Source organism: Medicago sativa, chromosome 3, assembly GCF_051527215.1.
Source record: "Medicago sativa cultivar Bolivia chromosome 3, Bolivia_mono, whole genome shotgun sequence".
NCBI lineage: Eukaryota > Viridiplantae > Streptophyta > Magnoliopsida > Fabales > Fabaceae > Medicago > Medicago sativa.
This window is the reverse complement of record NC_140751.1, coordinates 32,826,195-32,851,614: the sequence shown is the minus strand read 5'-3', so window position 1 is coordinate 32,851,614 and position 25,420 is coordinate 32,826,195. Positions and strand designations below refer to the sequence as shown.

Below are 25,420 nucleotides of genomic sequence, written 5' to 3'. Positions count from 1 at the left end.
CGGGTTTTCGATCCACCAGGACGCTCATTCTTGCCTAAGTCGCCCTTTCGGGTTTTCAACTTAGCGAGCTTTTCTTTTTTTCTCTTTCTCTTTTTTTTTTTAGCAATGACTATGTCCACTTGTGGTTTCTACCTGCTTTTAGACCGAATGTTGACGCATGCTTCCATGATACGTAATTGTAAAGATAATATGCTTGTCATTTTTGTTTTCTTCAAAGAGAACGCAAAAGTTTTAAAAAGATTTTTCAAAGTTTTTGTTTCAAGTACTAATATTAAAAATGGAAGAAATTTTGCACATAGAATAAACAAGAATTCCAAATAAAAGCACAGGCTCAAATTAATGTATTAGAAATGGTAACCGGCCAAAGGCATGGCACCACGGATTACAAAATTTGAAAAATGGTAATTAATATATGGAAGGTACATTGAACACGATAACCGCTATATTCCCTAACAACTTTGAAATCCACTGCTATGATGCTCTGATATCGGAAAACTTCTGACAGCTAAGGTGCCCCAAGTGAGTGATGCTTAATCAGATGCAGTTACGTGTCATAAACCCTTAACTTTTGTATAGATCGCCCTTTTGGGTTTTCAATCTATCAGGGTAAACATTCTTTTCTTTTCTTTTTTTTGTTTTCTTTTGTGTCTCTAAATTTTGCATGGACTGCCCTTTCGGGTTTTCAATCCATCGAGACGCTCATTTTTGGTTTAGGCCGCCCTTTCGGGTTTTCAACCTACCGAGTTATTCTTTTATATATTCTAGACAAAGTATTTCTTGACTGCATCAGAATTCACAGGACGAGGTAACTCCTCTCCGTCCATGTTTGTAAGAATCAAAGCACCACCTGAGAAAGCTTCTTAACAACATAGGGACCTTCATAGTTAGGTGTCCACTTGCCCCTTGGGTCTGGTTGAAAAGACTTGATACTCTTGACCACGAGGTCTCCTTCTTTAAACTTACGGGGATGCACCCTCTTATCAAATGCCTGTTTCATTCTTGACTGATATAGCTGTCCTCGGTACAAAGCTGTCATACGCTTTTCTTCAATCAAATTCAACTGATCATATCTATCTTGACACCATTTAGCTTCAGACAATTTAGCTTCCTTCAAGACTCTTAACGACGGGATTTCAACCTCTACAGGGAGCACAGCCTCCATACCATATACCAGAGAGAAAGGGGTTGCCCCTGTTGAAGTACGCACTGAGGTACGATAACCATACAAAGCATAGGGTAACATTTCATGCCAGTCCTTGTAAGTGACCACCATCTTTTGCACAATCTTCTTGATGTTCTTATTTGCAGCTTCAACTGCACCATTCATCTGTGGTCTGTAAGGAGAAGAGTTATGATGTTCAATCTTGAAGTCATCGCACAATTCCTTCATCATCTTGTTGTTCAAATTGGTACCATTATCCGTGATGATCTTGTTAGGAACACCATATCGGCAGATGATATTATTCTTGATGAATCGGACCACCATTTGCTTGGTCACATTAGCATAAGATGCCGCTTCAACCCACTTGGTGAAGTAATCAATAGCCACTAGAATGAAACGATGTCCATTGGAAGCTTTTGGTTCGATCCGACCAATCATATCAATGCCCAACATAGAGAAAGGCCACGGGGAGGAGATAACATTGAGCAAAGCTGGCGGTACATGGATCTTATCCGCATAAATCTGACACTTGTGACACTTTTTGGCATGGTGATAACAGTCAGCATGCATTGTTATCCAGTAGTAGCCTGCCCTCAACGCATTTTTAGCCATTGCATATCCATTGGCGTGAGTCCCGAACGTGCCTTCATGTATCTCATGCATTAATAAATCTGCTTCACGCCGATCTATACATCTGAGCAAAACTTCATCAAAGTTCCTCTTGTACAACACATCTCCATTCAAGAAAAAGTTACTAGACAATCTTCTTAGAGTCCTCTTATCTTTGTGAGATGCCCCTGGCGGATACTCGTGTCTGAAGGAAAACCTTGATATCATGAAACCATGGCTTGTCGTCAAAAACTGCTTCAGCAACAAACACATAAGCGGGTCTGTCAAGGAATTTGACGCTGATTAAAGGCACATTATTGTGATGATTCACTTTGATCATTGAAGATAGAGTAGCTAAAGCATCTGCCATTTGATTCTCTTCACGAGGTACGTGGTTCAACTCTACTTTGTTGAAGAAGGTTAACAAACGTCTGGCATAATCTCTGTACGGTACCAACCCAGCATGATGAGTTTCCCACTTTCCTTTGATCTGATTAATCACTAGAGCTGAATCACAATATATCTTAATTCTCTTGATCCTCAAGTCAATAGCTTCCTCAATGCCCATAATACAAGCTTCAAACTCTGCAATGTTATTTGTGCAATCAAACCGTAGTCTTGCGGTAAAAGGGATATGATGGCCCTTGGGAGCAATGAGGACTGCCCCGATTCCGTTACCGTAGACATTAACGGCTCCATCAAATATCAGACCCCATTCGGACTCAGGATCAGGGCCTTCACCCAACAACGGTTCATCACAATCTTTCATTCTTAAATGCATGATCTCTTCATCCGGGAAGTCGAACTTGATAGGCTGGTAATTTTCAATTGGTTGATGAGCTAAATGATCAGCGAGGATACTACCTTTGATAGCTTTCTGAGTGCGGTACACAATATCATACTCGGACAATAACATCTGCCAACGAGAAATTCTTCCATTCAAGACAGGCTTCTCAAAGAGGTACTTGATTGGATCCATTCTAGATATCAACCAAGTAGTGTGATTAATCATGTAGTGGCGGAGACGCCTGGCAGCCCAGACTAGAGCACAACAAGTTTTCTCCAGTGCGGAGTATCGAGTCTCACAATCAGTAAACTTCTTGCTCAAGTAGTAAATTGCATGTTCTTTCTTACCGGTTTCATCTTGCTGACCGAGTACACAGCCCATAGAGTCTTCCAACACAGTCAAATACATGATCAAAGGCCTTCCATCCACTGGAGGGACAAGAATTGGAGGTTCTAACAAATACTCCTTGATACTATCAAAGGCTTTTTGGCACTCGTAAGTCCACACGATCCCTTGATCTTTACGAAGCAGCTTGAATATCGGCCCACATGTAGCAGTCATATGAGAGATGAAACGGGATGTGTAGTTCAAAATACCAAGGAATCCTCTGACTTGTTTCTCTGTTTTTGGAGCAGGCATTTCTTTGATAGCTTTGACTTTGTCAGTATCTACCTCAATACCTTTCTGACTAACAATAAAGCCCAGGAGTTTCCTGGATCTGACACCGAAAGTACACTTATTGGGGTTCAAACGGAGCTTGTACTTTCTCAACCGCTGAAACATCTTCAGCAAATACTCAACATGCTCTTCTTCAGTGCCTAATTTGACAATCATATGATCCACATAAACCTCAACCTCTTTGTGCATCATATCATGGAATATCTTGGTCATACCCCTCTGATAAGTGGCACCGGCGTTTATCAATCCAAAAGGAATCACCACATAGCAGAACGCGCCCCATGGCGTGATGAAAGATGTCTTCTCTCTATCTTCAGGAGCCATCTTAATCTGGTTATACCCGGAGAAACCATCCATAAAGGAGAACACTTTGCATTTAGCAGTATTATCAACCAATACATCGATGTGAGGTAAAGGGAAATCATCCTTTGGACTAGCCTTGTTCAAATCTCGGTAGTCAACACACATTCGGACCTTACCGTCTTTCTTTGGAACAGGTACTATGTTGGCTAACCATTGAGGATATTCGGACGTGATTAAGAAACCGGCATCAATCTGCTTTTGCACTTCTTCCTTGATCTTGAGGGCCATATCGGGATGAGATCTCCTCAACTTCTGCTTAACAGGCAGGCACTCGGGTTTTAAAGGCATACGATGTTCCACGACTTCGGCATCTAACCCTGGCATATCCTTGTATGACCATGCGAAAATGTCAGCATACTCTCTGAGAAGCTTGATAATTCTTTCCTTAACAGTGGCATCCAACAGTGCCCCAATCTTGATCTCTTTCTTGTCTTCCTCTGTACCCAGGTTGACAATTTCTATCTCTTCCTGATGAGGTTGAATAGCTTTACTTTCTCGTTCTAACATCGATCTGATCTCATCAGGAATCTCCTCATCTCCTTCTACCATCGCCTCATAAACAGGAACCTCAAAGTTGGGAGGAAGCATAGGGTTATCGTGTTCAACGGGCTCATTTGTGTTCAGTCTGCATATGATTCATGATGGATTTTAAATGAGTAAATACAGACTTTTGAGTTTGATTTTTAAAAGAAAAAGAGCACAATTATTTTTGGTTTTATGTATTACCATTTTTCCAGAAAAAGCAATAAAATAAAATAAAGGCCGTGACAGAAACGACGATTTTCATTAATAACAAAAGTACTTGAAACAAAAACACAAAGCCCTACAAAGTTTCACTTTCGTCTGGGGCAGAACGAAAGGAGTTTTCTTAAAGGAAAAAACAAAAACAAAGACAAACACATTACTTAGAACGAGGTATCACAGAAGGAACATCCACAGCGATCCAGTTACAGCAGGCTCCTCCAGGTGTCACAAAGACGGGTGCCACCTCCTCAGATTGATCCTCAATGATTGCATTAGTCTCTGGCGGATCATAAATGAAACCAGCACTGCGAAAAGTACCTCCAGCAGGATTGAATGCTCCAGGCTTGCTGTCCGGAAAACCAATTCCCTCTTTGCGCTTATTCTCCTGTAGCTTCACCAGCTGACCCCAGCCTTCAGTTCTTCCTTCCTGAATCACCTTCTGAGCGTCTTTCATAGAAGCCATACTAGTCTCAACTTTCCCCGTGCTTCCTTTAGCAGAGAGACCTTGGAATGATGACCCATCCGAACTATTACCACCAATGTAAGAAAAAGCAGACAGGTTACTGACCAATAGAGCTGACTCACCACTGACAGTTATCAGCTTCCCATGACTAACAAACCTCAATTTCTGGTGGAGAGTGGACGTTACTGCCACAGCATCATGGATCCAAGGCCGGCCAAGGAGGCAGCTGAAAGAGGCCTGAATCTCCATAACCTGGAATGTAACTTCAAATTCATGTGGGCCCACTGAGATAGGCAACTTTATTTCTCCATATACTGACCTTCTGGTTTCATCGAATGCTCTCACCGTCACTGTGTTGGGCTGCAAGAGAGCTTTTGAATATGAAAGCTGGTCCAGAGTAGACTTCGGCATCACATTTAGAGCGGATCCAGTATCTATCAAGACATTAGAGAGAGAAAGAGTCTGATTTGCAAAGGACTGAGATAAGTAATGCTAGGTTATGATTCCTTCCTTCCGCTGGGAGGTCTTCGTCACTGAAGCTCAAATTGTTGCAGGCAGTCACATTCCCTACAATACTTTCGAACTGTCCCAAGGTTACATCGTGTTCCATATAAGCCTGATCTAGCACCTTCATCAAAGCATCTCTATGGGCATCAGAGCTGGATAAGAGAGACATTATAGAGATTTTGGCAGGAGTTTGTAGCAACTGATCCACTACTTTGTACTCGCTCCTCTTGATTAATTTCAGGATCTCATCACTATCCTCATAGACAATCTCGTTGGGCTGTCTGATAACTTTACCCTTATCTGGATTTCGCTCTTTCACCGGTTCTTTGGCTGGAGCACTAGCTTCTTTCTAAACAACAACCGGGAGCACCCGTCCACTTCTCAAGATCTTGCTACTTTCCGCAATATTATCCACAGGGACTGACGAATCAAGAGGTACCTTTTTCCCATCTTCCAGAATGGTGTATTCATAGTTATATGGCACAGCTTTTTGAGAAGAATAAGGTAATTGTTCTGGCGGGAAGATCACCAGAGGAGTGCCAGCTGGCTTAGCACGATTGACCATTATCACAAGTGGCTCCCGAGTTTTGAACACCGGAGTAACAACACAAACATTCTTATCTTTCTCTTTTCTGGTGACAACAAGTTCTTTCCTGTCCAGTAACCCCTGCACATCGTTCTGGACTTGCTTGCAACCGCGAGGATCCACTGAACATATACCACAAGCCTCATGATTGTGGCTGAAGAGGGTGGCTTCACACATCTTTACATGTACCGGAACCAGATGAGTTTTGATATCACATGCATAGAGAACAAAGCTGTCTTCTTGAATCATGTTAACGGCCGGCCCATGAGGTGGCAGAGGGTTATTTGGAGCAACAGGGTCAGGATTTGTGAAGATTAGTTCTTTACTTTGGATTAGCTTTAGGAACTCTTCTTTGAGGGCGAGGCAATGTTACACGTCATGCCCCGGTGCTCCTTGATGGAACTCACAGGTGCGGTCAGCACGGTACCAAGCAGGTAAAGAGTTTTGCATACGGGGCTGAGGTCTGGTCTGTACCAAATTTCTTGCAAGGAGAGAAGGCAACAAATCCTTATACGGCATGGGTATAGGAGGGAACTGATTTCTAGGAGGGCGTGGCTGTTGTTGAGTTTGAGGACGTTGCTGTTGTTAAGGTGGTGGAGGGTAATATGGTGGTTGATAGAATGGTTGAGGATTGTATGGTTGATAAGGCTGTTGGTACAAGGGTGGATAGTATGGTGGAGCCGCCTGAGGCCTTTGGGGTTGATAGTTTGAGTTTTGCGGATTTGGCATTTGGGGTGCGACATTGGCAACATAAGGGTAATTTGGGTATATTGGTTGAAATCCGCCATGGTCCACCATGCCGACCTCTTGAGTATTCTTTCTTGGATATCCATTTCCAGACCTTCTATTTCCATTAGACGAACCACCTGATGAGCCACCTGAAGAACTGCTCGACGAACCACTATCCTTAGACACATGTCCCTTCCAGGCCCATTCTTCAATTCGTACCCCCATATCCACCATGTCAGTGAAATTTTGTGAAGCACAGGCAAGCATCTTCTCTGAGTAAAAAAGGCTCAAAGTTTCAAAGAATATTTCAGATATTTCACTTTCCTCCAGCGAGGGGCGGATCTGAGCTGACTTTTGGATAAAACGCTGAGCATATTCCTTGAAAGATTCCTTATCCCCTTGTGTCATAAACTGCAGCTCTTTTCGATTAGGTGCAAGATAGGAGTTGTACTTATACTGCTGGATAAAAGCGTTGGCCAATTCCTCAAAAGTATTAATACCCTTCAAATTCATGTACCATGTGTGTTCGGGTCCAGCCAAACTGTCTTGGAAGCAGTAAATAAGCACAGGTTCATCTCTTCTGTGAGCTGTCATTTTCCTAACATACATAGTTAAGTGCATTTGAGGGAAATTTTCTCCTGTGTACTTCTCAAACACTGGCATCTTGAACTTAGGCGGTATGACCACATCTGGAACCAAGCAGAGATCGTGCACACTCTGACTGAACACCTCTTTACCCCGGATATTCCTTAATTCTTTCTGCACCACATTAACCTTTTCTTCCAAGTTACCCACTCGATCATCTCCCATCACACTACCGGAGTGATAAATCTGTTCTTCCTCTTGCTGGGTCGCATGGACAGTAGGCCCCGCCTGAGCCGTAGTAGCCTGTGGAATTGGTTGACCAGTTTGAAAAAATGGTGTTGACTGTCCATACGGAAACGTCACCTCATTAGCTACAGGACGGAAACCCTCATTAGTCATGAGTGGCATACCCCATGGGTAACCTTTCGGCATCTCATTCTGATTGTACACATCACCAGAAGAGAAACCCACCACGAGAGGCTGCGTAGGCCCAGCAGAAGTAAGAGCGGTAGGTATGGGTTGCTGAGTACCATCAGATGCAGCAGAGACAACCATTGTAGGAATAGGCTCAGAGATCAATGCTTGTTCTCTCTCAGCCATCAGAGTCTCCATCCTGAGTGCCATCTTTTCTAACTCTGCCTTTAGATTACTAACATCCGCTCTGAGTTGAATGATTTCATGTTCCGCAGTTGCCATCTTTTTCTTGATATAAGCTCTGGTGTGGTGAATACGAGTAGGCTTGTACTGAACACGTTGGGCCACTTTCAATTACTGCGGCTGAGAGGACTGAAGTGTAAGACTTGATTTTGACACTTTATGAATGAAAATGATGCATGATATGCTAAATGCAAAAATGTACAGTTTTTTTTTATTTTTATCGAAGGATTTACAAAGTAAATTTTTGTAAACATAACAATTTAAACATTTCATTGATGACAAAAGAGTACTGCAAGGTAATTCCCTTTCTAAGAACCAAGCCAAGGGATAAACTTACAAACGTAAAGAAGACTACAAGATAAATCCATTTCTAACAGACTGAGTCAAGGGGTAGACTCCAAATATAAAATACTACAAGGTAATTCCCTTTCTAACAACCAAGCCAAGGGATAGACTTACAAATACAAAACACTTGCAAATATAAAACAATACAAATATAAAGCATAAAGCAGTAAACAACTCTTAGAAGAAACTTCAGACACTCTAGGGAGACGGATGAGAACATGTGTTGGCAAAGAAAGCACTCCGTTTCTTCTTTTGTCCCGGGACCCTGTCAAGCGCGACATTTTTTTCTTTGATGATGTCTTCCAATCGGAGAATCTCAAGGCGCCTCTCTTCACTTTCCCAATTCTTTTGCTCTAACATACCCATTACTATCTCATAATCTTGTTCTTTCTTGCGGAGCATTCTCTCCAAAGCGGCTTTCTCGTAGTTGGACGCATGCAAACGCTCTTGGTACTCTTTCTTTGTCTCTGGGGACAAAGGCCATGGTACTTCTGGGTCAGTTGCCGACACATGCCTTGGTATGGTGTAAGGCATGCCGAAAGCCACAACCCTCTCAATCACCCACTGAGTGTAGGATTTGTGTGCGATGTTTTGCTTTTTCCCTAACTGGATCCCATCAAACTTACGAACGGTGTACCAAGCTTGCACAAACCGCATCCTCAAATCTGTACGATCCACCTCACTATTAAGGTAGAACTCACTGGATAAAGCAATACTATCAGGCTTCCCTCTCATAGGATATCCATACTGGCGCATAGCAAGAGTCGGATTATAAGTGATTCCTCCACCTGTACCAATGAGGGGCACATTCTCAAATCCTCCACAAGCACCGATGATCCCTTCAGTGTCAGCTGCCGGATGAGCCCAAACAATGTCGGCCGGGGTGAGAGGCATAAGTCTGTTAGACCAAGAAGCATTCCCGATGTCGGTCTTGGAGAAGACGGCTGCGGGCAAGTGTGAAGCAAACCATTTGAATAATAGTGGTGCACAACAAACAATAGTCCCGCCCTCTTGGCGCTGTCTATAGTGGATGGAGTGATAAGTATCTGCAAAGAGGGTAGGGACTGGGTTATTGGTGAGGAAGATCTTGATGGCATTGATGTCAACAAAGTTCTCCATGTTGGGAAACAAGAAGAGGCCGTATATAAGCAAGGCAAGAACGGATTCAAATGCATCGGTTTTTTTGGCTTGGAGAAAGTCAGAGGCTTTTCGGTAGAGGAATTTAGCGGTTAGGCCAAGGAACTTGTTTTTAATGGTAAAGTGGGGTTGAACTAGGTCGGAAGGCTTTAGATGGAGTGCTTTTGCAATAGTTGTTTCTTTAGGTGCGGGTTCAAGGCCATTGAAGGGTACTTCTTTTGACACCGGTAAGCCGACCCAATAGGAATACTCCTCAAGCGTGGGGAGTAACTGATAATCTGGGAAAATAAAGCAGTGATAAATCGGGTTATAGAATTGCACCAAAGTTTCCAAGATGCCATCGTCCACCCTCACCCTGATGAGATTGAGTAACCTCCCATACCGTTCCCGGAACTTCTTAGGATTAGCAACTTGATTCCCTAGCTCCCTTAGCTTTGTCAAATCTGGTCTCTTGAAACTATACTTCTTAATGCTCCTTGTTTCGGGATTCATCTACAATGTTTACAAAAACACTTGTCTAAATCCTTCGATAGCTTTATGAATGAAAATAAATATTTATGGATGAATGCATGATGCTAAGAATATTTAAATACATGGGGGGTTAGATTCCAAATGTTGGAGGTGAAGGTAACGCTATTTGGTAAGGACTATGGTTTAACTTGCACTTGTAACAAAGGTTCTACCAAGTTCCCAAATTACAACTACCCTCGTGGACTTATCAGTGCGTAGGACTGCTCCTAGACCAACAGTATTCACAAGGAAGTCTAGTTTGAGTGTAGTATCGCGTGGCAGCTAAAGTCAAGACCGCTCTTGGTTTAGCCACCGCACTACGTCCTAAAAAGGCCAAGATGGGTTAAAGGTGATCTAAAGGTCCTCAACGCTTGATGGGTTTCAAAAATAATATCGCCAATCACGACTGCTCATGGTGACGTATATTTACTCTTGAACCCACGTTGAGTGGAGTTATATCACATGCACACATAGGCAGGACCGCTCCTGGTATGGTACTATGATCGTACTCCGTCCTATCGTAGGTTTCACTCAAGTCCGGGAGTAGGACTTCTTTTCTCACCCCTCACGTACAAAGTAGAAATATATACAAAATAGTAAAGCATAAATAAAGGAAGAAAGATGGGCTTAACCCGCGTAGGATCCCCAGTGAAGTCGCCAATTTTGTAGACCATGATTTTCGGGTGTCAATCCATTGATTGGTTTTGAACCCTCAATCGTTTGGACTTTTCGATCTTTATTCGTGGGAAGGGAAAAGATGAATTTAAAACCCTTTTTGGATCCGGGGGTTGATTACGATTAGGGAAGGTGTTAGGCACCCGCATCGTCCACGGTACTCTATGGGAACCTCTTTCTAACTTTATCTTATCCTAGATTATTTTTATTTTAAAATATATTGCTTAAAGTCTAAGTGAAAGAATGGAGGGAGAAGAAGTAGGAGTTTTTGTTATTTTTATTTGATCGATTTGAAAGGAATAAAGCCTCTGCCTACGTACCCTTAAAAGGGATCAAAACCGCCGTAGTTCTCTCTTATAAAAATATTTTTTGTGGGTTAGGTTGATTTTAATTTGATTTTGAAAATGGTTTTGAGAAGGGTTGCGAGACCTCAAGGTATAGAAGAATAAAATAGAAGTTAGGTTGTTTCATTTTATTTGAGAAATTTAGTCTAAGTTTAATTAAAGTTCATTTAGGAATTTGATTAAGAAAATAAAGGTAAAATCTCTTGGATTTGGATCCAAGGTTTATTAAGAAAAATAATTTGACTTTTGCTTATTTGATTTTTGAGATAAAAAGGTTTTACTAGACTAACGGTAAACTAACGTAACGATGCGAATAATAAAGCAAGCATAAAGCAACGAATAAAATGGTGAAGTGTCGGTGCTTGTGTCGGTGTGTGCAATTACTACGCCATTACATACCCTTCCTAAATGCAAAGCCCACAATAAATTACATCATTCCCCTAATTATACACACTAAATCTTATGGGGCTTTGCAATAGGAAAAAATGAAATAGGAACCAAAATTAAAGCAATCATGGTATAATGCGATAAAGAGAAAATTAAAAGCATTATATACTAAAATGCAATGAAATGATGATAAGAAAAAATTTAATAAAGCATGATTCATATGGAAAATTATTGAACAAGACATTAAAAATGCATGAGATGAATTTTTAAAGCAAAGAACTAAAAATGAAATAAAGCATAGAAAATAAAGCTTTAAAATGGATGGGATAATATTATTTGAAAGAAATTAAAAGAAAAATGCATGAAATTATTTTAAAAGTTTGTAAAAAATAAGTAAGTAATGCAGGGGGTGTGTATAACAAAACAATAGAGAAACACATAAAATGCCTACACAAAATCCATTGGGCCTTAGGAGTTAACCCTAGCCTTTGGATTTTATGATCACAAGGCTAGTAAACAGGGGGTATACCATAGGCCACAGTCAATAAAGAACATGGAAATAAGCTAGAAGCCCTAAGGACCGTCAGATCTATCTGAGAAAGTAGATCTGATGGTCCACAATCAGGGGAGCATGCAATAACCAAATACAGCGCATAATAATAAATCAAAGGAAATAAACAGAAATCGTTGGATTAGAGAAAGAGGATAGATTTGAGGGTGCAGAGAGAAGGAGGAAGAACCAAATCAAACCGGTCCGGTTCAAATGAACCAGACCGGTTCACTGTGGTTATAAAAGGGGGCTGAATCCGGTTTTTTTCATTATATCCAATCTTCCTTCTCTCTAAAACAAACACAACTCAAATTCTCTCCCCTCTCTCTAGAATGGCACGCCGGAGAAGATGAGGAGCTAGAACTCCGACGCGGCGGCTGGCCGGTTTCCGGCGGCGGCTGGCCGGTTTCCGGCGGCGGCGCCACCGCATCAGAGGGCGGACTTTTTTTTTTAATTTTTTTATGGATCTAGTTCCTCATCTCCTCCTCTTTTCAAATCTCAAACTATTTTTCAAAAATAAGCAACAACAAGGTCTAGATCTACACTTGAAGATTCGAAAAAAAAACATTATATGCAAGTACATGAACAAAGTCGAACTAAGAAGAGTAGTGGAGTGGTTACCTCTTAGTTGTCTCGGATATGTAAGAATGAAAGAAAACAAGCTGTTGTTCCTTCCTATCCTCTCTATTCCGATCTGTGCTTCTACCCTTTCCTTGGTTCTGTTTTGATTTATGCTTGTACTACTGTGTGTAATTATTGAGCTCTTTTGATTCGGCTTTGGCAGAGAAATGGAAGATGATTTCGAATTCTTTCTATCTTGTATGGATGGATTCGAAATTGTTCATGTTGTGAGGCTTATGGTGTCAAATTCGAAATTTATGTTGTGATAATCATGAATTTCGGACTTGATATGAGATGATTGTGTATGGAAGATGATTTCTGAGTTTTGGAAAAGTTATGTGTTCTTCATGTTCTTCCTGAAGTTCATGTAATTTTCTAGGTTTTGGTGTGTTTGATTCGATGAGAAAGAGAGAGAAATGGAATAATGTTTGTAATTATTGCTTCTGCTGATTTCTGACTGATTGGACAGATGCCATAAATGCAGGCTTTAAATACTGCTAAAAATTAGGGTTTCTGACTCTGAGAACAATGACCAAAATGCCCTTAATTGACTCTGATGAAAAATTCCAGCACACCAAAATGAAGATTGGGGACCAAGTTTCCCTCAGGAACAATAAGGACAGGAGACATGGACTACTAGATGGTCCCAAAGGCTTAACAAAAATTAAAAGAAATAAAAAAAAAAGAAAAAATTAAAAGAGTGAGTTTGTAAGACTCACGTGACTTTTCTAACAATAATAATAATAAAATTAATAATAAAAATAAATAATAAAAAGGTTAAGACTAAAAGATTTATCTTAAATGAGGTATTTTACAATACCTCTCTGCCGAAATTTTGACTGAGATGTCTAAAATAACGCGGCGTTTTTAAGCGCGAACAAAATTCTTTCAAAGCGATTTAAAGACGGACAAAGAGGAAACTTTGAATTAAAAGCTTTTTAAAGGAAATTAAAATAAAAATAGGACGCTAAATACTTAAAAAGAGCGCGTAAAATATTTTAAAAGCTGACGCACAAAAGAAAAGATTTAAATTACACGAAGTTTGGAAAAAAGAATTTCACTTTGAACTGTAAAATAAAGCCTCAAAATTTTTCAAAAGATGACTAAATGACTTTAAATAATTAAAGCGAAAAAAGAGTTTGAGACGTTTTAAAAACGACTGGAAAAAGAAATAACTGGTCCAAAATTGGGGTATGACAACTTACAAATCAATACACAGTTTAGGCTTTTAATTGCTGCAATTAATAGGAATTACTACCAATAAAAGCACAATTGTCATTTACATTGAAAACTTTCTATAAAGAGTTGTCTTCTCCTTATAATTTTGTGCAAATTTTCGCTTCAAACGCTTAAACAGACAGCTGATCTGGTAATTCTATCATGTTAGATCTTACGACAACAAAAAATGTCACGAATTTCGCTCTCTACTCATGTAGAGGTATATTTTTTTTTAATAGGTACTTTATGTTAATATCATCTAATTTTGAGTATTTTTTTAAATTGTAAAGTATGTCGTAGCTATGTCAAAGCAATAATATATGACCACTGTTCTTTCACAGATGTTGCACTATAGACGACATTTTTGCATACAAGTACGTAGTATATTTAGGTAGTTACTTTATTCTATTTATCTATCCTTATATCCAAATATGTCCATTGCAGGTTTAGTCCTGACAGATGACCAATTAAAAGTGTATGCATTAGCAGATATTGAGTTCATGCTACAAAGTTCGGGAAAGGGTTTGCAAGATTATCCTCCAATGCCATGCGCAGATCGTGCATTAGTTCCTGATGTACAAGATGTGCTCATAAATGAAGATTTGAATTATGATTGAAAGGCTTTAGCTGCAGAACATGAAAGATTGATGTCTTCTATGACATCAGAGCAACATAATGTGTATGATACAATAATGACAAGGGTAAGCCAAAACAAGCCTGGGGTATTTTTCCTTTATGGTTACGGTGGCACAGCGAAAACCTTTTTATGGAGGGCTATGGCAGCTGCATTGAGATCACAAGGTGAAATCGTTATAATAGTTGCTTCAAGTGGCATAGCTGCATTACTCATACCTGGAGGCAGAACCACGCACTCAAGATTTGGCATTCCTATTCTTATCCACGAAGCTTCAACATGTCCTATAGAACCTGATTCACCTTTAGCTAAGTTAATAATCAAGTCAAAACTCATTATATGGGATGAAGCTCCTATGATGCACCGACATTGCTTCAAAGCTGTGGATCGATCATTTCGCGATGTGATGAGAGATGTTGACAAGAGATTCAAGCACATTCCGTTTGGCGGAAAAGTTATTGTTTTAGGAGGAGACTTCTGACAGATTCTCCCTGTTGTGCCGAAAGGGACTAGACAAGAAATAGTAAACGCCACCATCAACTCTTCATGTATATGGAATTATTGTGAAGTTCTCACCCTTACAAAAAAATATGAGACTACTAAGTGGTGCATCAGACGCTGATATTGAAGAAAGAAGATTGTTCTCTGATTGGGTTTTGGCAATTGATGATGGGAAAGTTGGGCTCATAAATGACGTGGATATATTACTTCAGATCCCTCCCGATTTACTTATACATAGTTCAGGCAATCATGTTCAATCCATTGTTGATAGCACTTATCCGAACCTGTTAGATGGTTTGACTGATATATCATATTTTCAGGTGAAGAGAAGACATATTTGAGCTATGATACTCCATTGACACGAAATGGGAATTTTGATGTTGTTGATGATGTCCACACTTCAGAATTTCTCAACACAATAAATGCTTCAGGACTTCCACATCACAAGATAAGATTGAAGATTGGAGTTTCAATTATGCTTTTGAGAAATATTGATCTAAAGTTGGGATTATGCAATGGAACAAGGTTAATCACAACCCGAATGGGAAAATTTGTGCTTGAAGCTAAGGTTATATATGGAAGTAACATCGGCGAAAAAGTTTTCATACCCAGGTTATCTCTTCAACCGTCTGATGTTAAAATTCCTTTCAAATTCCAAAGAAGACAATTTCCAATATCTGTTTCATTTGCCATGACAATCAATAAGAGTCAAGGGCAATCACTCAAAAATGTTGGAATTTATTTGCCGAGTTCTGCATGGCCAGCTGTACATTGCAATTTCCAAGGTCACTTCAAGACAAGATTTGAAAATACTAATCGTTGATGGAGATGGGGAGAACACTAATACGACCTCAAATGTTGTTTATCACGAAGTCTTTCGTGATGTATCTTGATGGTTATTGTTCAAACCTTTTTGTTATGTATGTTACCATTTCATTTTGTTGCTATTGTTGTCTTAGGAGGGAACATATTTTTTAATTGTTATAAAACTTCTATTGATTAAATATGTTTTACATTATTGTGATTTATTCGATTAACTTTTATGTGATATGACCCGTGCGGTAGCACGGGTCAAGAGTCTAGTTGTTTACTAAACAAAGGTCTGTCAACACGCAGTTTTATGCAACAAAGAAAATATTCCTAATTTATAAATTAGGGTTCATATGAGAATAGTGTTAAAAACAAAAATAGGCGATGACCGTCGAAAATAATGTTTTACCAATCTCAATGAATCAAGCATGTAATTAGCGACATAAAAGAGCACAAATTTATATTAAAGATCATGAAAAACAATGGAAAACAAAAGTCCTTCACTATCCATATGTTCATACAACCCTCATGGTGAATAAAGACTCCCCCCATACCTTAGTTTGTAGAATTTGATGAATTATTACGGTGAAATCTCTCTAGGTTCTTCTCGCTATGTCTTCTTGCCCCTTCTCTCCACAACCCTAGTTTTCGTTGTTCTCTAATCTTTTCTCTGTTTGTTGTCACCCTATTTCTCTAACGTTCTCATCTATTTATAATTATCAGTTAAGTTTGTTACTAATCTTTCATATTAAAATATGCACCTCCCGAATTTGTTACTATTCTTTTTGTAACTACATCGTCTTGCTTTTCACACTTCCCTCTACTTAAATCATTAAAGCATTACTCAGCTCACCAACTACACCTCTTTTCTACCCAATTTTTCTAGTCCACCTTCGTTCGCACTCTACTTTCTTATTCTCTCTAAAAAAACTCTATTTTCTCTCTAAATATTATTTTCTCTCACTCTCTTTTTAATTAATCTACAATTATTAATTAAAGCTCTAGTTTATATACACTACCCTTATTCATTTAACGTCTTTATCTCAATTAACTAAATAACCTCACCCAAACATTTTAAATTTGATTTAATTCAAATAAAAACAATAAAAAAAACAATAATGTCAACAATCAACACTACTACTACTAATAATAATACTAATATTATCTAATAATTATATTAATAAACTAATATAAAAAAGTTGGGGTGTTACAACTCTCCCATACTTAAAGAATTTTCGCCCTTGAAAATTATTTGACTCAAACAAGTACCAACAGTGTTTGCACACATGTCACATACAAGGGAATAAAAAAAATTATAAACTTGGTCTGACTGGACCGACCTGCTCTGGTACCACTATGTAACACCCTCCCCGCATATTATTTTCTAATAAAAATACAATAAATAATTAAACAAGCAAGGGTGTCACACATCTAATAATACTTCATTTAAATTAAAAACGTCGCAGCGAAATAAATTTTTCAAAACATCAAAGTAACTTTCTTTAGAATGAATAAATGGGTATGTATTCATGGAGTTGTGATATTGAATGATGTGTGTCTAATGTTGTGAAGAAACTGTGTAAATTAAAATCGTGAATATTTTGAGTTACACATGATGATGAATAGTTGATATACGTGCTTTGGGGGTGACATGTAGGGTTTCTAGGAAATCCTTAGGAGGTGTTCTTTTGTTGTTTTCATTAATATACTTGCTGGAACATAGTATGTTTATACTTAATTTGATTTTCATTAATGAGAGGAAACTTGGATTTTTGAGACAAACTTCTTTTGAGATAATCGAGCAATGACTTTTCTTAAGAACAATGTGGATGTTTTAACTTGTTTAGTGTAATGATGGACTTAAAGGAAGTATGTAGGCTTTTTATAGAACTATAATAACATGGAACTTGATTTTTGGAAAAATCGGTGTTTTGTGATAAAATGAGACGAACTTAGGTAAAATTCGGGATTTGTCAGAATTAGCCTATCAAACGTACATGTATATGTTACTGCACTCATATGTGATTTGTGTGTATACTCGGTTGAGGCGTTTGAATTTGTTTACTTTGGTTTTGGATAATTTGTCGGAAAATACCAGTTTTCATAAACTTAGACGAACTTTGTCAAAAAATAATTTATGGTTGGATAACTCGTAGGAGACTTTGAATTCATGTTAGTATGATTTAATGTGAATAAATTGTTGAGGATTTGGTGTTTTAATTTGATAGAGTTCAAGATGTAGCTAAATGTCGGTCTTTATGTGAAATCTGAATTTGGAACTTTATAGTTTCTTTGATGTGTTAAATGGTGTTGATGATTATGATGTTGATTCTTTTGGTGATTTCGTGATGACTCTTGTTGAATATAACTTTTGAATTACGAGGTGAAGGTGTTTTGTTTGGTGATGACTATTTAATGAATGTTTGATGATAAACATGATTTTGTTTTTGTGATGATTGTGATCATGACTTGTTGATTGTATGGATGTAAGTATTTGATAATGCAATTATTGGTGAATAACATAATTGGTGGTGATTATTATGTTAATGTCTATGTTGGTGAGTTATGCATTGTCGAGTCCTTACTTGAAGTCCATGCATTCATAGTCATATTGAGGTGATTTGAAGAATGTAATTGGTGGTGTTTATTACATAGCTTATGTAGAACATAATTGGTGGTGTTTATTATGTTGGTGGATTCATTAACGGTAAAATTATCTCCGGAATCCAATGGTACCACATGCATCTAGAAGAATTTAGAACATTGCATGCATTTATTATTTGGTGAGTCGTTTCATAATTGAATATGTAACTTGGTGAATTCGAGGATTGGTGAAATTTGGTGAATGTTGTGATTATGTGAATTGGTATATGTGCATTGGTGGACATTTGTTTATGGTTGTGAATATTTGAATCAAGCTCTAATTGTATTTCTTACTTGCTTGTGCTTATACATTTGGTGAATCTATTTTGATGATAATTACCTTGGTAATAGTAATAAGTGAGAAATATATATGCATGATTTGGTGATTCCTTTGATGATGATAATTCCTTTGCCTACATCTTGAAATGATGAATTGTATTTGTTGAATTGATTAGGCAAGTGTTTTTGTGATTTATATTATTGATGTTGTTAAGTGATAAGATTATGTTGATGACTTGATTAGAGATTGAATATACGTGCTATGCTTTGTTTGATTATGTTTGATTATGAATTGTGGACTAACATCCAGTGGTCATTTGGTTGAGCGTCTTCCTTATCCATATGTGATGAGTAGAATATTCCAAAAATGGTCATTTTTCCTCCAAATTCACGAAATTTCTTTGATAATTTGAACTTTAAAATTCTTGTGATTCAATATGCAATAAACAGAATGGAAAATGGATATTTGGGTTAAAAATGGACAAATGGCAGAATTTTGACTCAAACAGATTTTATGGATAAAATAGAGAAATGGAATGGAAAGACAGGGACACCACACTTTCTAATCCAATAAAGTGATAAGTCTATAGGATTGAGGATCACCACAAAAAAGGATTCTTGATATGATCAAAATTGGTTCAATCCAGAACCAAAGAGCAATTGCTCAAAATCACACATAGTTTAGTTTTTCACTCAAAATATTCCTATCGTATTCATAATTTTCGCCCCTTATATATATGAAAGAGGTCACATGTTGTAATCAAAGAATATAATTCATGAAAACTCTTAGAATTCAACCATTAGTCTAACATCAATGCCTAGTGCTGAATAATTGCAAAAATGGTTACAAATTATTTTGGAAAGAAATTGTGCAGCCACAATTGATGGTGGGGCGCCATAAATTTCTTTGAAAATTGCAAACCTGGGGCGAGTTTCTCGGCAAAATTTCGCTATTAGCGAAATAATTTCACTAATTGCGAGTTTCTTCGGGTCTGTGGTGCTGATTTTGCAATTTTGACCCAAAACTCGTCAAATTCTATCCTGCAATGCACTGCACTATGAACATCCAGAAACATATATTGACTTTAAATAACATATTTCATGGCAATCTAACATGTAATTGTCAAGAATTGATCAAAGGGACACTAGGTTTCTAAACCCCTCAATAACATAAATCTTTTCATTCTAACATGAATTTGCACAGCCCAAAGGTGGTAAACTATCTATAGAACTCACCTAAACAAGTTTCTTGCAATTCTTGAAGCATCAAGCCCAAACCCTAGCTTTAGCTTCATTCTTGATTCTTAACTTTTCCCAGCAAACCATGCTTTAATCCTTTCCTTCATGTGTTTCTTGCTTGCTAAGCTACCATAATCCATGCTTGATTACCACTTGTTGATCTTGGAAGAGTTTGAGTGGATTGGGAGAGGAAAAGGGGGCGGCCTCCTAGAGAGAGAGAGGAGAGAATTCTTTCTCTCAAACCTAGAGAGAGAAAGAGAAGTGGAAAATGAATAATTTGGCCCCAAAAACACTTATATACTCCCTTGCGCGAACGTACGATTTTACCCTTCATTTTAAACACGTTTATCCAACACTGATAGTTAACTCGTACCTGACTTATGCCATTAATAAACATTTCCATCATACATACTTTCCATAACATTAATCCTCTAGTACGATCGACTGGTAATATTCCGATACTGACAGGCGGGATATTACAAACTCTCATTTTTTTTCAAGCAAACTCTCTTTCTTTTCTTTTGATTTTTATTTTTCTCTTTTTTCTTGCTCATATTTTTCTTTCATTTTCTTTTGATCCTCTCTAACCTCATTAGGACTCAATGGTGCAAGACTAATCATTTGACCAAAATGCATAAAAGAGTACTTGTTGGTTCGGCTATCGTGAATGACACTTCTATCAAATTTCCAAGGTTTCCCTAACAACAAATGACTTGTCTCCATTGGTACTACATCACACAAAACATCATCTTCATACTTACCAATTTTAAAACAAACTTCTACTTGTTTATCAACATGCATTTCTACATTTTCATTAAGCCATTGAAGTTTGTAATTCCTTGGGTGAGGTTTTGTTTCTAATTCCAATTTAGATACCAAGCGTGTACTAGCAACATTAGTACAACTACCTCCATCAATAATTAAAGAGCATACCTTCCCTTGAACAAGGCATCTTGTGTGGAAAAGAGTTTCCATTTGATTTGATTCCTCCTCCTTAGCTTGATTTTCCAAAAACCTCCGAATCAGAAAGGTCTCCACTTGGTATTTCTTCATCCTCCTCTTCAACATACCCATCATGATTCTCTACCTTAACGTGTTCATTCTCTTCAATAATCATAGTTCTCTTTGTTGGACATTGAGAAGCTATGTGTCCTTGACCTTGACATTTGAAACACTTAACACTTTTGTTAGTAGAAGTACTTAGAGAAAGGTTTGTTTGTATACCTTTAGGATGAGTCGTGGACTCCTTTGGAATTGATGATGAGGCTCCTTCCTTCTCTATTTTATCCTTCCAACTTGAAGAGTTAAAAGAAGAAGTGTTTCTTCTAACTTGGCCTTTTCTTTTGAGTTATTGTTTCAATTTGATAGCTTGATGTACCAAGTCATCCATTTCAACATAGTGATGAAGTTCAACTATGTCACTAATGTCATGATTTAGACCATGAATAAATCTACCATGGTTGCTTCATTGTTTTGCTCCACATTAGCTCTAATTTTTGCAATCTCCATCTCCTTGAAAAATTCTTCAACACTTTTCGAACCTTGAGTATGTCTTTGAAATTTGTTGTTCAAGTCTCTATGGTAATAGGAAGGCATAAACCTTTTCCTCATGATTATTTTCATCTCATCCCAAGTATCAATCAGTTGTTCTCCATACCTCCTTTCTTTGATCAATTGATACCACCATACTAAAGCATACTCCTTGAACTCAATGGAAGCAACTTACACTTTTTCAACATTAGAGTAATTTTGGCAATTAATTTTTTTTTCAATTTTAGTCTCCCATTCTAGGTATGCTTCTGGGTCACTCTTTCCAACAAAAGATGGGACTTTAATTTGTATGCCTCTTAAATGATTTTCTTTTGGTCTCTTTCTACGCCTCCTGTCATCCTCGTCACCACTACCATCATTAGAATTTTGAGACATTCTTTCTAACTCATCAACTCTTTGATGGAATTGTTCAGCTTGTTCTCTTAACAGCCTCTCAAAATGCTCACGCATTGCTCTCATTGGAATCGACATAGCTGTTATTCTAGGTGAAGGTGGATCAGACATGATTGTGAAATTTTGTGAAATTAGTAACAAGTGTTTAAAATGGTCCTTACCACTCAAATTGCTCTTTTAGTTCTTTACAGAAACCAAAATGAATCAACATTCCCAAAGACTTATTACAAAGAAAGACACAAAAACAAGAAACAAAGGATAAAGATTGACTAGAAAATAAAAACAAAATTAGAGTGTGGCAAAAACACACAGAGGAGCACTTTTTTTTCGTTTTTATTATGAACATCAATATTGGTAAAAAAAAAAAAAGAAATAATAAGGAACAAGAAGTAAGACACTTTACCAATGTTTGGCCCTTTTTAGAACTTTGCTCTGATTACCACTTGATGATTCCAATATTCCAAAAATGGTCATTTTTCCTCCAAATTCACGAAATTGCTTTGATAATTTGAACTTTAAAATTCTTGCGATTCAAAATGCAATAAACAGAATTGAAAATGGATATTTGGGTTAAAAATGGACAAATGGCAGAATTTTGACCCAAACAAATTTTGTGGATAAAATGGATAAATGGAACGGAAAGATAGGGACGCCACACTTTCTAATCCAAGAAAGTGATAAGTATATGGGATTGAGGATCACCACAAAAAAAGATTCTTGATATGATCAAAATTGGTCCAATCAAGAACCAAAGAGCAATTGCTCAAAAACACACATAGCGTAGTTTTTCACTCAACATAGTCTTATCTTATTCATAATTTTAGCCCCTTATATATATATATATATGAAAGAGGTCACATGTTGTAACAAAGAAAATAACTCATGAAAAACTCTTAGAATTCAGCCATTAGTTTAAAGATCAATGCCTAATGCTGAATAATTGCAAAAATGGTTACAAATTGATTTAGAAAGAAATTGTGCAGCCACAATTGATGGTGGGTCGCCTCCCATGATGCTGAAAACTTTTCCAATGGCTTTCATCAATGAGTGGGCTAAGAGAAAACAATTCATTCTGCTTTACTGTGTGTGGCAACACCACTTCCTCAATTTCCTTTCATGTTCTTGATTTCTTTTCACTTCAGCATATTATTTTCCTTATAAAATAAAGCAAGCACGCCATTTAAAGCTTTTGAAAGCTTTAAAATGGATAAAACACACTAGAAATTGAAAATTAGTGCTTTTGGCCAGAATTGGTCCCTTACACTTTTAGTACAACATAAAAATAAAAAACATGAAAATGTGCAGAAAGCAAGCCCTCAATCCATGCCATTGTGGTCCTTAGCAGTATGGATGGGTAGACGGTGTGCAGGAATAGTTGTTTTGCTTTGCTTGGGTGAGAAGCTTGAGGATAGCTTGGATGCTACCTCGTTTATTGCTTTTAGTGTCTTAGACTTAGGGCTCTGATTAGGGGTCGGTCTTTGTTGTTACCTTTATTATGCTTGTTGGCGATTTTTGAGACTATGTATTGATGATGACATGAGTTGTATGATAACATGGATGTATGGAGACTTATTATATTTTGGATGACTGTTGAAAGATTTTATTTTGGTGTCGATGTAATGTTGTTTTATTCCGCAGCGATGTTTTGAGAAACTAATTATTTATGCATGGTTGGTGATTTATTGAAGAAGTAACATCTAAATTCTTGATATGCTCGTATCATTAGCGTAATTTATCTCTTTTAAAGTTTAAGGTGTTACACTCATCTTTTCGTTAGTAACAAGTAAAGCAAGTTACCTCGTCATCAAACGTCATGAGAACAAATAGGCAATTGTAGAAACTAGACTCAGTTATCAATCAATGAAAGAGAGAGAAATCCAGCATGACCTAATTGTTGTTTTATCTTTTTTTCCGTTGTTTAAGTAAATCAACCATTGACAAGGGAAACCCCTAAGTATCATACTACTTGATGATAATTACTTGCTAATCAAACTTTGTTTAAAAAAAACTTTAGTTTTTCAAATATATATTATTAATTAGTTTTGTTGAAAAAGATAACTGGACTGGCATGGATAGACCATTCCCTTTGACTGTTTAAGTCAAGCCAAGACGGCCAGCTCAGCACGTCTTCAGCCAGCTCAGTACGAATGATCGACGCATCTCGATTCCATGCGCCTGGTACGGATGAGTTGATCTTTAGTCCGCGCGCGGCCGTACAGAAAACAGACAACCAATAGAAGGCTCTGGATCACAACTTAATGGGCCTTGAATGATCAGAGAAAGGCCCATTAAACTAGCACTGTAAAAGGGGAACACTTGGATGTTTGATGGGACAGATTCCATATAGTGAAAACAGTGTATCATTCATTTACTTCTTAAGAGTGCTCTTGAGACTCCACCTAAGACGTCTCACTGAGCAGCTCACCTGTTGTAATAAAAATTGTGTTTACATACGTGAACAATATCGGTAAGTGATAAAGGGTATAATTGACAAATCATACCCTTAAAATATCAAAAAGACAGTTAATTAGAAATGAAAAATTCACTCTAAAAAGACACTTAAGAAGGAACGGAGGGAGTACAAGTTTTTCTATTTGGTCGAGTATAATTTGTGTCTCCAACGAGTAAGTATATTTTCATTTCCATATTTTCGAGTAAGTATATTTTCATTTCCATATTTTCTTCAAATGGGTGGTTGTTTTCTCTCTTGTTTTTTTTTTCCTCTCTGCTAACTAGTCGACACTTGTGTGTTACTATACATATTTATCTTTTATTCAAAAAAAAATATATATATATATATATATATACATATTTATCATTGCCTCCTATACTCAGGGCCGGCCTTGAGGGGGTGCAAACAGCTCAACCGAGCTGGGCCTCCCCCAAGGATGGGCCTCAAAAAAAAAATATACCCAGTAGTATACTATCCAGTAGTACACTATCCTGCAATAAAGGGGGTGCAAACAGCGCATGACTTTTGATTGTTTTGTGCAGGTTTAATTTTCCTCTTGCTTTTGGTGTTAGGTGGGGATTCCTCATGTATACGGTAGTTATTTTCACCTATGGGTGTACCGCATATATACGGCACGTTGTATTTATCTTTTAAAAAATATAAATAGAGCATTGCTCTTTTAAAAAAAATACGTTTTAATTTTATCACTGACCTCTTTTCATTCCCAGAGCCGAGCCTCCGAATTCTCAGGGACGGCCCTGCCTATACTTAATATAGTTATTAACTGCATTAACAAATTAGTATTAAATTTCTTAATTTGTATTTAAACAAATCTTTTTTTCAATCAATTATGATCGTTTGACTTAGTTCCATAGTGGTAAATTCCTAGCTTCGTCCCTCCGTCTAGTATGAAATCCAATCCATGTTCTAGGTGATATTACAGTAATGCTTTTTTCGAATGAAGATTGGCCACATGAGTATTTTAAATCTATTTGTGTAATGTTAACTACGTGCACGCTTCGGAATGACAACCACATGTGCCACTGTCCTTTTGTCGCTTTCTCATATGAGCACATGTTATTGCCCCATGGTGTGCTGGTCCCTTTCTAGTTCTACACTTTTGGAGTTGGGGCAAATTGTTGGAGGCTCCTAATGCCTTGTGCATATATTACTCATGAAATTATTCAAAGAATCCAGACCTTTCAACATCAAACTTGTCTCTGACATTATTATTCTTCTAATCCACCACCATTCTCAACCA

General features: G+C 37.7%; 3 protein-coding genes and 2 pseudogenes across 3 annotated transcripts; 2 read left to right on the top strand and 3 right to left on the bottom strand.

The window, feature by feature from the left end:
• Positions 1–835: 835 nt before the first annotated feature.
• Positions 836–1,273, bottom strand: LOC146937229 (uncharacterized). The gene has a single exon (XM_085749370.1). It carries the CDS (start codon positions 1,271–1,273, stop codon positions 836–838), a length of 438 nt encoding a protein of 145 aa, XP_085605496.1.
• A 667-nt stretch (positions 1,274–1,940) lies between these two features.
• Positions 1,941–7,909, bottom strand: LOC146937228 (uncharacterized; annotated as a pseudogene).
• Positions 7,910–8,111: 202 nt separating this feature from the next.
• Positions 8,112–9,856, bottom strand: LOC146937227 (uncharacterized). The gene has a single exon (XM_085757774.1). It carries the CDS (start codon positions 9,842–9,844, stop codon positions 8,414–8,416), a length of 1,431 nt encoding a protein of 476 aa, XP_085613900.1. The 5' UTR covers positions 9,845–9,856; the 3' UTR covers positions 8,112–8,413.
• Positions 9,857–14,349: 4,493 nt separating this feature from the next.
• Positions 14,350–14,772, top strand: LOC146937226 (uncharacterized). The gene has a single exon (XM_085749368.1). The coding sequence runs from the start codon at positions 14,350–14,352 to the stop codon at positions 14,770–14,772; it is 423 nt and encodes a 140-aa protein (XP_085605494.1).
• A 109-nt stretch (positions 14,773–14,881) lies between these two features.
• On the top strand, positions 14,882–15,685 carry LOC146937225 (uncharacterized; annotated as a pseudogene).
• The last annotated feature ends 9,735 nt before the right edge of the window (positions 15,686–25,420 follow it).

What these genes read in the sequence shown, in the direction of transcription:
- LOC146937227 (XM_085757774.1), bottom strand. Translation starts at nt 9,844, where the DNA reads ATGAATCCCGAAACAAGGAGCATTAAGAAGTATAGTTTCAAGAGACCA.
- LOC146937226 (XM_085749368.1), top strand. Translation starts at nt 14,350, where the DNA reads ATGACAAGGGTAAGCCAAAACAAGCCTGGGGTATTTTTCCTTTATGGT.
- LOC146937229 (XM_085749370.1), bottom strand. Translation starts at nt 1,273, where the DNA reads ATGGTGGTCACTTACAAGGACTGGCATGAAATGTTACCCTATGCTTTG.